This window comes from Saimiri boliviensis, chromosome 15 (genome assembly GCF_048565385.1).
Source record: "Saimiri boliviensis isolate mSaiBol1 chromosome 15, mSaiBol1.pri, whole genome shotgun sequence".
Lineage (NCBI taxonomy): Eukaryota > Metazoa > Chordata > Mammalia > Primates > Cebidae > Saimiri > Saimiri boliviensis.
In genome coordinates, this window is record NC_133463.1 from 61595636 (window position 1) to 61611683 (window position 16048).

The 16048-nt window shown below is 35.6% G+C and overlaps 1 protein-coding gene across 8 annotated transcripts in view; it reads right to left on the reverse strand.

The window, feature by feature from the left end:
* Nucleotides 1–16048, reverse strand: part of CSMD3 (CUB and Sushi multiple domains 3) — a 1243168-nt gene that overhangs the window by 50172 nt on the left and 1176948 nt on the right. For all 8 annotated transcript variants that reach the window (XM_039464529.2, XM_074387065.1, XM_074387064.1 and 5 more), the window contains one exon: nt 13123–13299. In XM_039464529.2, coding sequence (XP_039320463.1) covers nt 13123–13299 — 177 coding nt within the window. The remainder of the gene's footprint in view (nt 1–13122; nt 13300–16048) is intronic.

Here is a 16048-nt window from a genome sequence, read left to right on the forward strand (position 1 = left end):
AGGACATGTCTAGAATTACAAACAATGAGTGTTGGGAAAAAGGAAAAGATTTTGCTTGTGAGGCATACTTTTAGAGATAGATTAGACTTGCAATTTCCCAACTCACGTATATTCTGAAGCTGGTTAAATAACAGCAGGTAGAATTTAGGCAAGTAAAAGTGTATGCTTTTACCAATATCTCTACTATGGTCAAGCATGGGGGATTGGAGACCTTACAATTATTATTAAACCATATTTTTTCCAGAAATGTGTCTAAAATCATGGAAATGAATAAGGAAAATCAAATCATAGCTGACACATCTCCACATGTAATTGGACTAGAGTTTCTAAAACACGGAGGGGTGTGTGTGTGTGTGTGTGTGTGTGTGTGTGTGTGTGTGTTTACTGAGGGACAATCAAACAAATTAAAAGATATAGTTGCAAATAACTCCAGTGGGAAATTCTCAAAGAGCAAAAATGCTTGAAATGCCAAAGTTACTTCACTGGTCTGTGAAATATTAGAGAGCAGATACCTTACTGAATGAACTCTGTCTTCTCAGTTCTCGGCAAAGTGCCCAATGATAGTAGGTTTTGTTTAAATAATTTTTTATTAACTGAATCTATAAAAAATCAAATTCCATTATATACTCACAATTATCTTTCTACTTGTTTTTTTTTTAAAAAAAACTATTGCTATAAGTTACGTTATTAACTTTTAGTTTTGAAAAGTTATTATAATATAAGTTATTAACTTTTAGTTTTGAAAACCTAAATATTGGATCATTCCTCTGATTTTTCATTACTCAGGAAAAACTAATTGTCCAAGGATAACTAGCCAAGGTAAAAAACAGACAAAAACCTCTTAAAGTTACCAAAATATTATAATTAAAAAGTGAAAAGAAATACAAATAGAATGAAGTCTTTATATTTTGTTTTCACCACATAGTTTAATTATGTTTTAAGGGGATTATAAATTTTCTCAAGGGCCTCTATTCATTCTTTCATACACAAATCACCCTATATTGAAACATTTATCACATAATCAGTCTTGTTGATTTTCTCTCTTTGAACTGATACTGTCCTAAATCTACTAGATCCCCTTTGTCAGTGATTATGTATGAGATTCAACCAGCACTCTGGTTCATTTGCTTTGACTCATCACATTAAAATATCTCATCTCTTGTGAGATCTGCAGACTTATTATTGACATATTGTATTTGCTTTGTATATCTGACAAAAATATCATTGATAAGAAATAAATAGGAAATTGTAATGTTAAACTGGAAGGATTATTTAGTAAAAACAAATTTTACAAATGTAATTTAATTAAGAAATGATATAATTTTGCAAAATTCAAATTGGTTAATGCAGAGACAACATAAATTAAAAACTTTTGAGAAAATTAGGTCATAAATTAGTGACATTTTCATATGCCTTATCAGCAATGTTGTATTTATTATAGTATGTCATATACATTTGGCCATTGTAGTGAAGATAGAGAATAAAGCAAGAAAACTAAATGGAGAAAAATACAGAAGAAGAAATAAAAGTATACTCAATAACATGGATTCTTTAGTGATACTAACTCTTAGATTCTATAGTTACTAGCTGTGCTACCATGGAAAAGAAAGTTGTTTTCTAAGAAGCCATTCATTTGAACATGAAATGAAAAAGATAATAGTATATATCTCATAGATTTGTTTTAATAATTGGATAATTATGTAAATCAGCACAATTCCAAACAAATGGTAAATACTCAATGATGGATATTATTATTTATAAGATATAGAATTAGTATGGAAAGAACAAAGGCTTTGTTTCTTTGATTCTGTGGTTTGAATGTCTCTTCAAAATTCACGTGCCAACTTAACCCCCAATTCAATAGTACTAAATGGTAGAGACTTTAGGAAGTTATTAAGCCACCAGGGCTCTCTTCTCATGAATAAGGTCAGTGCCTCCTAAAAGGGTGGAAGGCAACTATTAATAGATAGGCTCCTTTTTGCTCTTTCACTTTCTGCCAGTCAGTGCATAAGATGCACCCCTTCTGTCATGTGAGGACACAGCAACAAGGTGCCATTCCAGAAGAAGCTAGTAGTCCTCACCAGACACAGGGTCTGCTGGCGTCTTGATCTTGGACTTTTCAGCCTCCCGAATTGTGAAAAATACATGTTTGTTCTTTAAAATTTACCCAGTCTCAGGAATTTTGTTATAGCAGCACAAATAGAGTAAGACATTTGGGTTTTCGAAAAACTGCTATTAGGATGTTGGCTTGGAAAGTTCAGCTACTTTAAATTTTTTTCACACCTCAGTAATTTAATTCAAATTCATATAGTAACTAGCATGCCTCATATAATTTATTTAAAATTCAAATGGCATATAGTAACCATAAAATTCACATAGTCCTGGCATATAGTAACAATAAAAATAGTGTCTACAAAGGCAATTATAACAAATCAAAATTCATTGAAAATATATTTACACTTGAAATTAGCCTTCTAGTGGGTACAGGGAATAATTAAAATGAATAGAAAATTTCATCTATAAAAGTGAAATATGGATGAAATAACTGTTTAATAGTGAGCTCTGCCAGTAGTCAGGAAGCCCTTTAAATACTTTGATGCCTCAGTTTATTGATCTAGGTCAGGCATCCCCAAACTATGGCCCATGGGCCGCATGCGGCCCCCTGAGGCCATTTATCCAGCCCCCGCCACACTTCAGGAAGGAGCACCTCTTTCATTGGTGGTCAGTGAGAGGAGCACAGTATGTGGCAGCCCTCCAACGGTCTGAGGGACAGTGAACTGGCCCCCTGTGTAAAAAGTTTGGGGACGCCTGATCTATGTAATGTGAGTCTAGGACAATTCCCAAAATAATATTATTCTATCAATCGTATATTTAAATTTACTTGCATGGCAAATTAATGAGAAGGAATCTGAAGCACGGGTTCTAATTTAATTTGATTACCACACATAAACACAATCACTGTGTTAGATTCTTCAATTACAGAAGTTTAGGCTGTTTTAATTTCCACTGAAAGCTCTCTGTTTCTATTTGGGGGTTTTTCTTTTCACTTTTGGTTTGGATTGTTAATGGGGTGTTAGTAAATTTTTGCCTATGAAGTAAACACACTTACAAATTCTCAGCTTTTAGTTTAATAGCAATTCATTGTTGAAAAGCTAACACTTAAATTATTTTACTCAGTAAAATATATACCTCTTTGAAGAACTGACAGACAGAAATAAACTTTCCTTATATTTATCATGTTATTCATAGTCAATCTGTCTTGAATCAAATAACTTATAACTTAATTAAAATTCCTAAGAAAAAATGATCACTCAATAAAAATGTCAATGCAATTTTCAATCACGAGAATAGGAATGTTTATTTATTTTTACTTTACTAAAATTGGAAGACATCTGTAAATAATAGATTGAGTTATTTATCCATAAATAAATTGTTATTCATTGTAAAAAAGAAAGTGTTAGCCTATTTCTGTTACTTTTAACTATTTTCATTGTTTCACTGTCTTCAACGACCATGTATTGAAAACATACTATATGGCAGAACCTATGTGCTATGTTAACTATGGAGTTGTAGGCCCTATCTGCAAGTAGTTTAAAATAGAGTTGGAATGGTAAATCATATAAAATTTGTCTATTTAAGTCTGGCACCAACAATTTATCAAGCTGCTCTTATTCATCAGGTGCTATGATCCACCATAAAGGGTCAGTGAGATAAATAAACCCAGTCACTACTGCTCTATAAAGTTTACAGTTTAGTGATATAAGTAATATCCAAAAAAATGGTATAAGTATGGAGAGATTACTTTTAGCTAAAAAGAAAAGGAGAAGTGTCCTAAGGTATTTTGCCAAATGTTTCATATGATCTGATACTTAAAATCTGAATAAGAATTTTAAATGGGACATTGTTAAGTTGTTTACTATTGTGAAAATGAGATATTTTCTAAGAAAGTAAGAGGAATTCTGCTTTCCTTAAACATGGAGTAACGATGAAGTTTGTCTTTCAAGTCTGTGTCCCAGGAAAGAGGAACCCATGAAGAGCCCAGCAGACTCCTTGAGTTAAGATGGATCTGAGAGTCCAGAGAAAACTATGCAGGTAGAGTTTATGGGACACAGTACCAAAGATGACATTGACAGAGAAATATTTCCAGAGGTATAGGAAGAAAACACCTTAAGTAGTCAGCAGATTTCTGATTAGCTGTGAAGAAAACTGCCCAAGGTATGAGAAAGAAATTACCCCAAAAGATGAGATGTAACAATATCTGGAGCTGGTATGGGGCCAGGAATGCCACTGTCATATGAATTCTATACCCAGCAAAAATACATATTTAAAAAGGTGAAGTATAAATATATGCACACAAAGAAAAGCTCAAAACATTATCATTAGCAGAAATGTACCAAAAGACAGTGGAAGAAAAATAATACCTTATGCAAATATGTATCTACACAAAAAAATAGGGCACTTGAAGTAGTAATGATGCACATAAATAAGATTTGTCTTATTATTTAAATCTCTTGAAGAAATAGTTGAATAACTAAAGTTGTTTATCAATACAGTGTGGTGTTGGTAACATATTACTAAGTCCGGTAGTGTGATGCCTCCTGCTTTGTTCTTTTTGCTTAGAATTGACTTGGCTATGCGGGCTCTCTTTTGGTTCCATATGAAGTTTAAGGTGTTTTTTTCCAGTTCTGTAAAGAAGGTCATTGGTAGCTTGATGGGAATAGCGTTTAATTTGTAAATTACTTTGGGCAGTATGGCCATTTTCACAATGTTGATTCTTCCTAACAAGGAACATGGAATGTTTCTCTATCTGTTTGTGTCCTCTCTTATTTCGTTGAGCAGTGGCTAGTGGTTCTCCTTGAAGAGGTCCTTTACGTTCCTTGTTAGTTGTATTCCTAGATATTTTATTCTTTTTGTAGCAATTGTGAATGGCAGTTCGTTCTTGATTTGGCTCTCTTGAAGTCTGTTACTGGTGTATAGGAATGCTTGTGATTTTTGCACGTTGATTTTGTATCCTGAGACTTTGCTGAAGTTGTCTATCAGTTTCAGGAGATTTGGGCTGAGATGATGGGGTCTTCCAGATATACAATCATGTCATCTGCAAATAGAGACAATTTGATTTCCTCCTTTCCAATTTGAATACCCTTTATTTCTTTTTCTTGCCTGATTGCTCTGGCTAGAACTTCCAGTACTATATTGAATAGGAGTGGTGAGAAAGGGCATCCTTGTCTAGTGCCAGATTTCAAAGGGAATGCTTCTAGTTTTTGCCCTTTCAGTATGATATTGGCTGTTGGTTTGTCGTAAATAGCTTTTATTGTTTTGAGATACGTTCTGTCACTACCTAGTTTATTGAAGGTTTTTAGCATAAAGGGCTGTTGAATTTTGTCAAAGGCCGTCTCTGCATCAATTGAGATAATCATGTGGTTTTTGTCTTTGGTTCTGTTTATGTGGTGAATTACGTTTATGGACTTGCATATATGTTGAACCAGCCTTGCCTCCCTGGGATGAATCCTCCTTGATCATGGTGGATGAGCTTTTTGATATGCTGTTGCAATCGGTTAGCCAGTATTTTATTGAAGATTTTTGCATCTATGTTCATCATGGATATTGGCCTGAAATTTTCTTTTGTTGAGTCTCTGCTGAGTTTTGGTATCAGGATGATGTTTGTCTCATAAAATGATTTGGGAAGGATTCCCTCTTTTTGGATTGTCTGGAATAGTTTCAGAAGGAATGGTATCAGCTCCTCTTTGTATGTCTGGTAGAATTCGGCTGTGAACCCATCTGGACCTTTGCTTTTTTTGGGTGGTAGGCTCTTTATTGCTGCCTCGACTGCAGACCTTGTTATTGGTCTATTCAGGGTTTCGGCTTCTTCCAGGTTTAGGCTTGGGAGGATGCAGGTGTCCAGGAATTTATCCATTTCTTCCAGGTTTACTAGTTTATGTGCATAGAGCTGTTTGTAATAATCTCTGATGATGGTTTGGATTTCTGTGGAATCTGTGGTGATATCCCCTTTATCGTTTTTTATTGCATCAATTTGGTTATTCTCTCTTTTCTTTTTTATTAATCTGGCTAGTGGTCTGTCTATTTTATTGATCTTTTCAAAAAACCAGTTCCTGGATTTATTGATTTTTTGAAGAGTTTTTTGTGTCTCTATTTCCTTCAGTTCTGTTCTGATCTTAGTTATTTCCTGTCTTCTGCTAGGTTTTGAGTTTTCTTGATCTTGCTCCTCTAGCTCTTTCAATTTTGATGATAGGGTGTCAATTTTAGATATCTCCTTTCTTCTCATGTGGGCACTCATTGCTATATATTTTCCTCTAGAGACTGCTTTAAATGTGTCCCAGAGATTCTGGTATGTTGTGTCTTCGTTCTCGTTGGTTTCAAAGAACATCTTTATTTCTGCCTTCATTTCATTGTTTATCCAGTCAACATTCAAGAGAAAGTTGTTCAGTTTCCATGAAGCTGTGCGGTTCTGAGTTAGTTTCTGCATTCTGAGTTCTAACTCGATTGCACTGTGGTCTGAGAGACTGTTATGATTTCCGTTCTTTTGCATTTGCTGAGGAGTGATTTATTGCCAATTATGTGGTCAATTTTAGAGTAGGTGTTATGTGGTGCTGAGAAGAATGTATATTCTGTGGATTTGGGGTGGAGAGTTCTGTAAATGTTTATTAGGTTTGCTTCTCCCATCTGACAAGGGGCTGATATCCAGAATTTACAAAGAACTAAAACAGATCTACAAGAAAAAAACAAACAAGCCCATTCAAAAATGGGCAAAGGATATGAACAGATACTTTACAAAAGAGGACATACAGGAGGCCAACAAACATATGAAAAAATGCTCATCATCATTGGTCATTAGAGAAATGCAAATCAAAACCACATTGAGATACCATCTCACACCAGTTAGAATGGCGATCATAAAAAAATCTGGAAACAACAGATGCTGGAGAGCATGTGGAGAAATAAGAACACTTTTACACTGTTGGTGGGAATGTAAATTAATTCGACCATTGTGGAAGACAGTGTGGCGATTCCTCAATGACCTAAAAATAGAAATCCCATTTGACCCAGCAATCCCATTACTGGGTATATATCCAAAGGATTATAAATCATTCTACTATAAGGACACATGCACACGAATGTTCATTGCAGCACTGTTTACAATAGCAAAGTCCTGGAACCAACCCAAATGCCCAATGATGATAGACTGGATAGGGAAAATGTGGTACATGTACACTATGGAATATTACACAGCCATAAAAAAGGATGAGTTCACGTCCTTTGTAGGGACATGGATGAACCTGGAAACCATCATTCTCAGCAAACTGACACAAGAGCAGAAAATCAAACACCACATGTTCTCACTCATAGGCGAGTGTTGAACAATGAGAACACATGGACACAGGGAGGGGAGCACTACACACTGGGGTCCGTTAGGGGGTAATGGGGGAGGGACGGGGGTGGGGAGGCAGGAAGAGATAGCATGGGGAGAAATGAGAGATAAAGGCGAGGGGACGGAAGGCAGCAAACCACACTGCCGTGTGTACCTATGCAACAATCTTGCATGTTCCTCACATGTACCCCAAAACCTAAAATGCAATAAATAAAAATAAAATAAAATAAAGAAAATTAAATTAAATAAAAAAAAACATATTACTCAGTAAATGTTTGATAACAAGAGCATTTTTATGAAGAACCTGACTCCATTTTGATGCTTCAAGTTCTGCCTCCCTGTTCCCCTTCTACTCCACATTTGGGAAGCTGACAAGAAAGTCTACCTGCTTCCCTCCTTTGGCATCAGCAGGGAAGTTCAAACCATGAAAACCCTGGCACACCCACAGGAACTTTCTTCAAGTTTCTGCCACTAACCACAATAAAAATAAACAAAACTATATGTATTAGTACATTTTCACACTGCTGATAATGATATACCTGAGGCTGGATAATTTAAAAAGAAAAAGAGGTTTAGGTGATGCTGGGAAAGGCAGCAAAGGAGAAAGGACTTACAAAGTGCCTACATAAATTGTTTATGAGTAACATATAAACAAGGAACAACAAACTGTGGCAGGCCATAGGAGGCCTCTGAGGAGGAAGGCCTCTCCACGCCTCATGTTCTGGTGTAGGGTGACCTAGGCTCTGCTACCATAAACATTGTGCTCAAGGGTGTAAAACCCCTTTGTAGCACTATGATGTAGCCAGACTTACAGGCTCCTTGTAAGGCCCTCATTCCACCAGCTGCACATAGATAACAGGCTAAAGATAACCACATGTTCTTGTTTTGTGAAACTCCTGAAACTGCCACTGTTATCAATCTTTAGAAAGAGTGACACACTAGTTCTGGTTCACTCATTCAGTTCCAGCTCACTGATTCACTCCACCGTCACATCACCCGCTCCTACCATCACTCTACCCCTACCCTATAGATCAAAGTAATTGTAACCAACAAATAGTGAGGATGGTCAGAGCTCAGGGCCTTCACTTCATTGTCTCCTCGCAAGTCATAAAGTGATGGCCCCCTGGTCTCACTATCTCTCTTAATCTATCTTTTTTTTCATTTCTTTGTTGTCACTGAACACAGGGTACCCACAGGTGATGTAGGACTGGCTCCCTACAGGCCAGACATGGTAGTGGCTCATGCCTGTAATGCCAGTACTTTGGGAGGCCAAGGTAGGCATATCACCTGTGGTCAGGAGTTTGAGACCAACCTGTCCAACATGGCAAAACCTAGACTCTACTTAAAATACAAAATTAGCCAGACATGGTGGTGGGTGCCTGTAATCCCAAATACTTGGGAGGCTGAGGCAGGAGAATCACTTGAACCTGGGGGGCAGAAGTTGCAGTGAGCCAAGGTCATGCTATTGCACTCCAGCCTGGGCAAAAAGAGCAAAACTTCATCTAAAAAAAAAAAAAGAAGAAGAAGAAATCTAATGGACTTACAGTTCCAAGTGGCTAGGGAGGCCTCACAATCACGGCAGTAGGTAGAAGGCACATCTGACATGGTGGCAGGCAAGAAAGAATGAGAACCAAGCAAAAGGGGAAACCCCTTATAAACTCACGAGATCTAGTGAGATTTGTTTACTACCACGAGAACAGTATGGGAGAAACCACCTCCATGATTCAATTATCTCCCACTAGGTGTCTCCCACAAATTGTAGAAATTATGGGAGCTACAATTAAAGATGAGATTTGCTTGGGGACAGAGCCAAATATCATTCCACACCTGGCCCCTCTCAAATCTCATACCCTCACACTTCAAAACTAGTCATGCCTTCCCAACAATCCCCAAAAGTCTTAAATCATTTCAGCATTAATTCAAAAGTCCGCAGTCCCAAGTATCATCTGAGACAAGGCAAGTACTTCTGCCTATAAACCTACAACATCGGAAGGAAGTTAGTTACTTCCTAAATACAATGAGGGTACAAACATTGGATAAATACAGTTGTTCCAAATGAGAGAAATTGGCCAAAATGAAGGGCTACAGGACCCATGCAAGTCTGAAATCCAGCAGGGCAGACTAATCTTAAAGCTCCAAAATGATATCCTTTGACTACATGTCTCACATCCAAGTCATACTGATGCAAGAGGTGGGTTCTCAACATATTGGGCAGATCTGCTTCTGTGGCTTTGCAGGTACAGACTCCCTTTCCCCTGCTTTCACAGGCTGGCATTGAGTGTCTGTGGCTTTTCCAGGCACATGGTGCAACTTGTCAGTGTATCTCTCTTTTTGGGGCCTGAAGGACAGTGACCCTCTTCTCACAGCTCCGCTAGACAGTGCCTCAGTGGAGACTCTATGTGGGGGCTCCAATCCCACATTTCCCTTCTGCATTGCCCTAGCAGAGATTCTCCATGGGGACCCCACCCCTGAGTGAACTTCTGCCTGGACATACAGGCATTTCCATACATCATCTGAAATCAATATTCTCAAACCTCATCTCTTGACTTCTGTGTACCTGTAGACTCAACACCACATGGAAGTTGCCAGAGCTTGGGGCTTGCATACTTTGAAGACATGATCTGAGCTGTACCTTGACCCCTTTAGCCATGGCTAGAGTGGCTGGCAAGCAGGGCAATTATAACAAATCAAAATTCATTGAACTTTTTAATATATTTGTTTTTGTTATTGTCTATGTTTCTGTCATCAAAAAAATTCTGGTTCTCAGAGTTATAGAGAGAAAGCACTCATGTCGTCCCATAGCATAGCTTTGGGCTTAACTCAAAACCTGACTTAATCCTGGAGTCCCTAAACCCAATAAAGTGGCAACTGCCCTGTGGGAAACTCCCAACACTTCAAATAGTGATTTGAAACTCTCTGGAGAAAGATACCTATAAATATGGACAGAGAAGAGAGGACTGTCCTTCATCCTAAAGTGTATCCTGTAACTCCATCCACACTAAAAAAAAAAAAAAAAAAAAAAAAAAAAAAAAAAAAAAAAAAAAAAAAAAACACCTGCATACAGGGAGAAGAAATACAAATTTAAAGAAAGATACAGAACTGTACTCAATTGAAAATATAAAATTTTCTAGAATAGTTGTTTAACAGAAAGATAAAAGAGCACAATGCCCATCAATTATAGACTGGATAAAGAAATTGTGGCACATATACATCATAGAATACTATGCAGCCATAAAAAAGAATGAGTTCACATCCTTTGCAGGGACATGGATGAAACTGGAAACCATCATTCTCAGCAAATTTACACAAATATAGAAAACCAAGCACCACATGTTCTCAGCCATAAGTTGATGTTGAACAATGAGAACACACAGACCCAGGGAGGGGAACTCACACACTGGGACCTGGAGGGTGAGGGGCTAGGGGAGGAATAGCAGCAGGTGGGAGGATTGGAAAGGGATAATATTAGGAGAACTACCTAATGTAGATGACAGGGTGATGGATGCAGCAAACCACTGCCATGGTACGTGTATACCTGTATAACAAACCTGCATGATCTACACATGTATCCCAGAACTTACAGTTTAAAAAATTTTAAAAAAAAGAACACATCAGCTATAATAAAACAAAAAGCACTAATTGGCTTTTGCATCTCTACCATATGGGTTTTAAATTAACTTTCACATCTTCTGGTATGTAGTACATGAAAAATCTTTGTGTCCTTAATAGATACTGGGCCTCAAATTACAGTTATATGAGGAGATCCCACTGAATTTACAAGGTATACTCTGCACTTTAGAGGAGTTACAAAACATAAAACAGAAGGCAAACATGTATGTCTCACCTTAAACATTGAAACTATTGCTTTGCCTAAATTCCTCATGGTCATAGCGCCCATTGGCCTAAAGCATCCAATATGGACACTTTGAATCAATGAATAATAAATTAGCATATTATCTGGCAATCAGTTTGGTAAAATGGGGCCCCTTGGACCTGTCTTTCTGATCTCAGCTTAGATTAAAACAAGGTCTACAGTAATTAAGAACCATCATACAACACCTATTGAAGGAATCAACTATTGTTCCTATGTCTTCACTTTAAATTGTCCAATTGGTTCAATGTTTAAACCCGATAAAAATAAATGGCATGGGAGAGTGGATTTCCACAGCCTAAATACCCTGATGCCTCTGATTAAGACCCCCATATCAATATTACTGAAATTTCTAGTTCCTATCAATAACTGGAAAATATTTTGCTATTATATGTTTAGTTAATACGTTCTATTCAGTGCTTATTTCAACAGCTTCCCAAGCGTAGTTTGCTTTCACTTTTGAAGAAACACAATATACTTGGGCAACTCAACAGCCCTGTCATGGAACACAAACTTTGCATGCAAGATATTAACTACAACTGATTTTCTCCAGGAATACATGTATGTCATTATTTTGAGGGCACCCTTTTCTGAACAAATTCATTTGATCCCATTCATCCTGAAAATGCATATAAAAAGGAGCCCAGAAAAAGGGAGCATCATCTCACCACACACAATACAAGGCCATGCCTTCTTAGTTAATTTTCTGATAATTATTTGGTCAGCAGAAGTATACATACTCTGCCTAGTCTCCTTTGCTACAGAAGCTTTCACAAGGTCCTCTCATGATACCTAGAATCTGTGTACAGAGTCTAAACAATTTTTTTTTTTTTGAGACAGGGTCTCACCCTGTCATCCAGGCTGGAGTGCAGTGGCACATTCAGTCTCACTGTATCCTTGATCTCCTAGGCTCAGGTGATCCTTTCATTTCAGCTTCTTGAGTACCTGGGACTACAGTGCACACCACCACACCTGACTAATTTTTTCTTGCATATATATATATATATATATATATATATATATATATATGTGTGTGTGTGTGTGTGTGTATGTTATTATTATTATTATTATTATTATTATTATTGTAGAGACAGGGTTTTGAGACAGGGTTTTCATCATTTTTCCCAGGCTGGTCTCCAACTCCTGGGCTCAAGAGACCCACCCATGTTAGCTTCCCAAAGTGCTAGTGCTTCTTAATAAAAATAAACAATAATAATTTCCAATGGTTATGTATTATTGCTGGTTAAATATTATTTATTCTATAAATAAGCATTAATGTATATAATTTTAGGACTTTTTTTTTGTAACTTGCAGGCTTTATTAAAAGAATTTTAAGACTTTTAAACACGTTTTTCAAAAATTTCTTCCAGTGGGTAATTTTATTATAATGCAGAATCTCCAAAGTGCTGTCTATTTTTAACATACCAAGAGAGCAAATCAGCTATCAAAATTCTGTGTAACAGTGCAAGAACCCATAATTGGTTGCCTTTTAAAAACCAATTTGGTTATTAATATGCATTATATTGACAAAATGGAATTGCATCCATTTTATTTTTAATTTTAATTGCAGCTATAAGTCATCATTGTTCTTAAAATTGTGTTAAATTACATTTATTAGTATTGACTTCCTCTGATCTCTCTTTCTTCTGCCAGTTAATATAGTACCTTGATAAGCCAACTGATTCTTAAAGTCATTAGTTTACACTCTAACCACAGTAACTACTACCATCTTTTATTCTGTAAGACAGTACAAATATTTAAAACTTTGCATTGTTTTATTAATTATAAAACACACATAAATATTTATATACTCATAAATACTTTCATATAACTAATGATTTTTAAATGTTGAGAAAATACTTACTTGTACAGTTAGGCAAAGTTCCAGACCATGTTCCATTGGCTGTGCAGTGTCTAACTGAAGGTCCAGAAAGGATGTATCCCTCCATGCAGGAATAAATGACTGAACTAGAAAATGTTGTGCCATCAATTCGGAAGACTTTCCCATTGGCTGTTGTTCCTGGGTTACCACACTGCACAGCTGTAGAACAAAGTGTTTAAGAGTACATGTAAAAACAATGCAATTAGTAATCCTTCCCAAAAAACCTAATGACTAGATGAGTCTTTCAAGTTATTCAAAGAAGCAATAAAAAATTCTAAAATAAGCAGTAAAGTATCTAGGTAGTTGAAATTCAAGATGAATGTATGTTGATTTTATTAGCTTAATTACTGGGATGCAAATTGTAACATTTTCTTAAGACCTTTTACCAGCTTCAGTAAAAACTCTTGCAGAGTAAAGTAATTATTGAAAGAGTACTGAATTACCTTCAGATATCACAAAAACTTTTAGAGAAGGATTATAAGAATCTATGCCTAAAAAGCAACTCATGTAAAATTGGCAGATATATAACAATGAGTCATGAGATGCAATAGAGATTTGTTATATTTATATTTCAGAAAAGACAGACATACAATTTAAATATTATAAGAATTTATGCATTTTTAAAAATATAAGTATATAACTTTTGTATTGAAAGGTATAAATTCTGTTTCTAGACCAAAGAGTACCAAAACTAACCTGAGTAAAACCAAAGTAATTAAATCTTGGTAATATATTCAAGATTACCTATATATTTTTTCAATATATTCTAAACAAAAGTTACAAACACAAATGCCTTTTTGTAATTAACTATTATGTATTATGCCTATTTGTCACCAATATGTCCATTTTTAAACTGTCTTAATAATATAGCAAATGTAATGTTGGATTTTATTGTAATATCAGAAGGCATTTTAGTACGTTACAGAAGTAAAGGCTTTTATGAATATAAAATATGATTGTGATTTGAGAAAATACCATCTACATTGATTGCTGCACCTTAAATATATATTTTTGCCTATCATTTTATAACTGCTGTGTGTGTTTGTGTGTGTGTGTGTGTGTCTGTGTGTGTATGCATGTGTAGGCAAGAACCTTACTCATTTTACACATATACATAAAAATCAAACTCTAGATAATATTTTAAGCATAACCTATGATATACCAGAAATTTTTACTTTGTTGTTAAGCATAATTACTTTCTTCTAAATGCATTAGTGGCTGCCTAAAATAAAACTTTGATCATATTTGTTATATATCATGATCCATAGCTTGACTCGATGCAAGAAGGACTTGAGATAATGTCATCCTCGTTTTAAAATGTCACATAATTTGTATTTTGAAACAGGGACCTAGCTTAGTAAAATTTATGCACAATAAAAATCAAGAATTTCCTTAGGTGGTTTCAAGATATGGCCTAATAATACTGTTGCTTCTGTTCTCTTGACTTTAATTCCCCCACACCTAACACACAAATTTCTCCTATCCAAATATTTCATTTGAACTAAACACAAGTAAAATTAACTTAAAATGAAACAAGGTAAGTGTCATCTATCACGAGTAAAGGCTTAAAACTTGGTGGATACAATGAAGGGAAACAGCAACTACTTTCCTCTGCAATACTGACATCTAGGAGAAAAAGCGTTTATGGTTGCCTGTGAATAAACCTGCATTTACATTTAGTACTAGTCAAGCAAGCCATCTCTTCTCACAAGAGTCATTTCCCAGCAGTCAACTGACATAATCTAATAAAAATGAGAGTTACCCATTTTTTTAGATCCATAAAGCACTTACTATGACACAGCCACACCTTTTCCAAAATTATTTACTCCTCACAAAAATTCTGAGTGTTAACATCGCCACCATTTCTTAGGAAACGGAGGCACAGAAAGATTAAATAACTTGCCCAACGTCACAAACCTAGTTAATAATAGATTTTTCATCTAGTACAAATTTCTAGGAATGATGCTGATAGCACATAATAAAAGCACTGAATCATATTCAGGCTAGGAAATAAGCTGAAATATAATACATTTTTGTGTATTGAATATTTTTGTGATGCTTCTTTATAGAAAGTATATTGTATATGTTTGCCTTTATTTTGTTACTAGAGAGAACTCTTATTTTAAAATCGATGTATAATTTGTTTCCTTGTATAAAAGTAATAAGTTGCTAAAATGACAAGAAAATAAAAATATATATTAGCTTAATTACTGGGATGCAAATTTGCATTTAGAAATGCAAATCATTTCTAAAATGACAAGAAAATAAAAATCTAAAGAAGAAAGTAAAGATTGCTTATAAGTTCACTGCTGAGAAATAGAACCTGATAAAATATTTATATATGCAATATGTATATATGATTATATATTAATATGACTATATCTATTTCAATATTCATTCTAGGCATTGTGCTAGGTACAGAGTATAAAACAGTGAAATATTAATTTCACTACCCGTTAATAATTCTCATTGTTCAACACCCGCCTACGAGTGAAAACATGCAGTGTTTGGTTTTCTGTTCTTGTGTCAGTTTGTTGAGAATGATGGTTTCCAGATTCATCCATGTCCCTACAAAGGACACGATCTCAATGTTTTTTTATGGCTGCATAGTATTCCATGGTGTATATGTGACACAATTTCCCTGTCCAGTCTATCATTTACGGGCATTTGGGTTGGTTTCAGCCCTTTGCTATTGTAAACAGTGCTGCAATGAACATACATGGGCATGTGTCTTTGTAATAGAATGATTTATAATCCTTTGGACATATACCCAGTAATAGGATTGCTGGTTCAAATGGAATTTCTATTTCTAGGTCCTTAGGAATTGCCACATTGTCTTCCATAATGGTTGAACTAATTTACCCTTCCATCAACAGTGTAAAAGTGTTTCTGTTTCTCCACGTCTTCT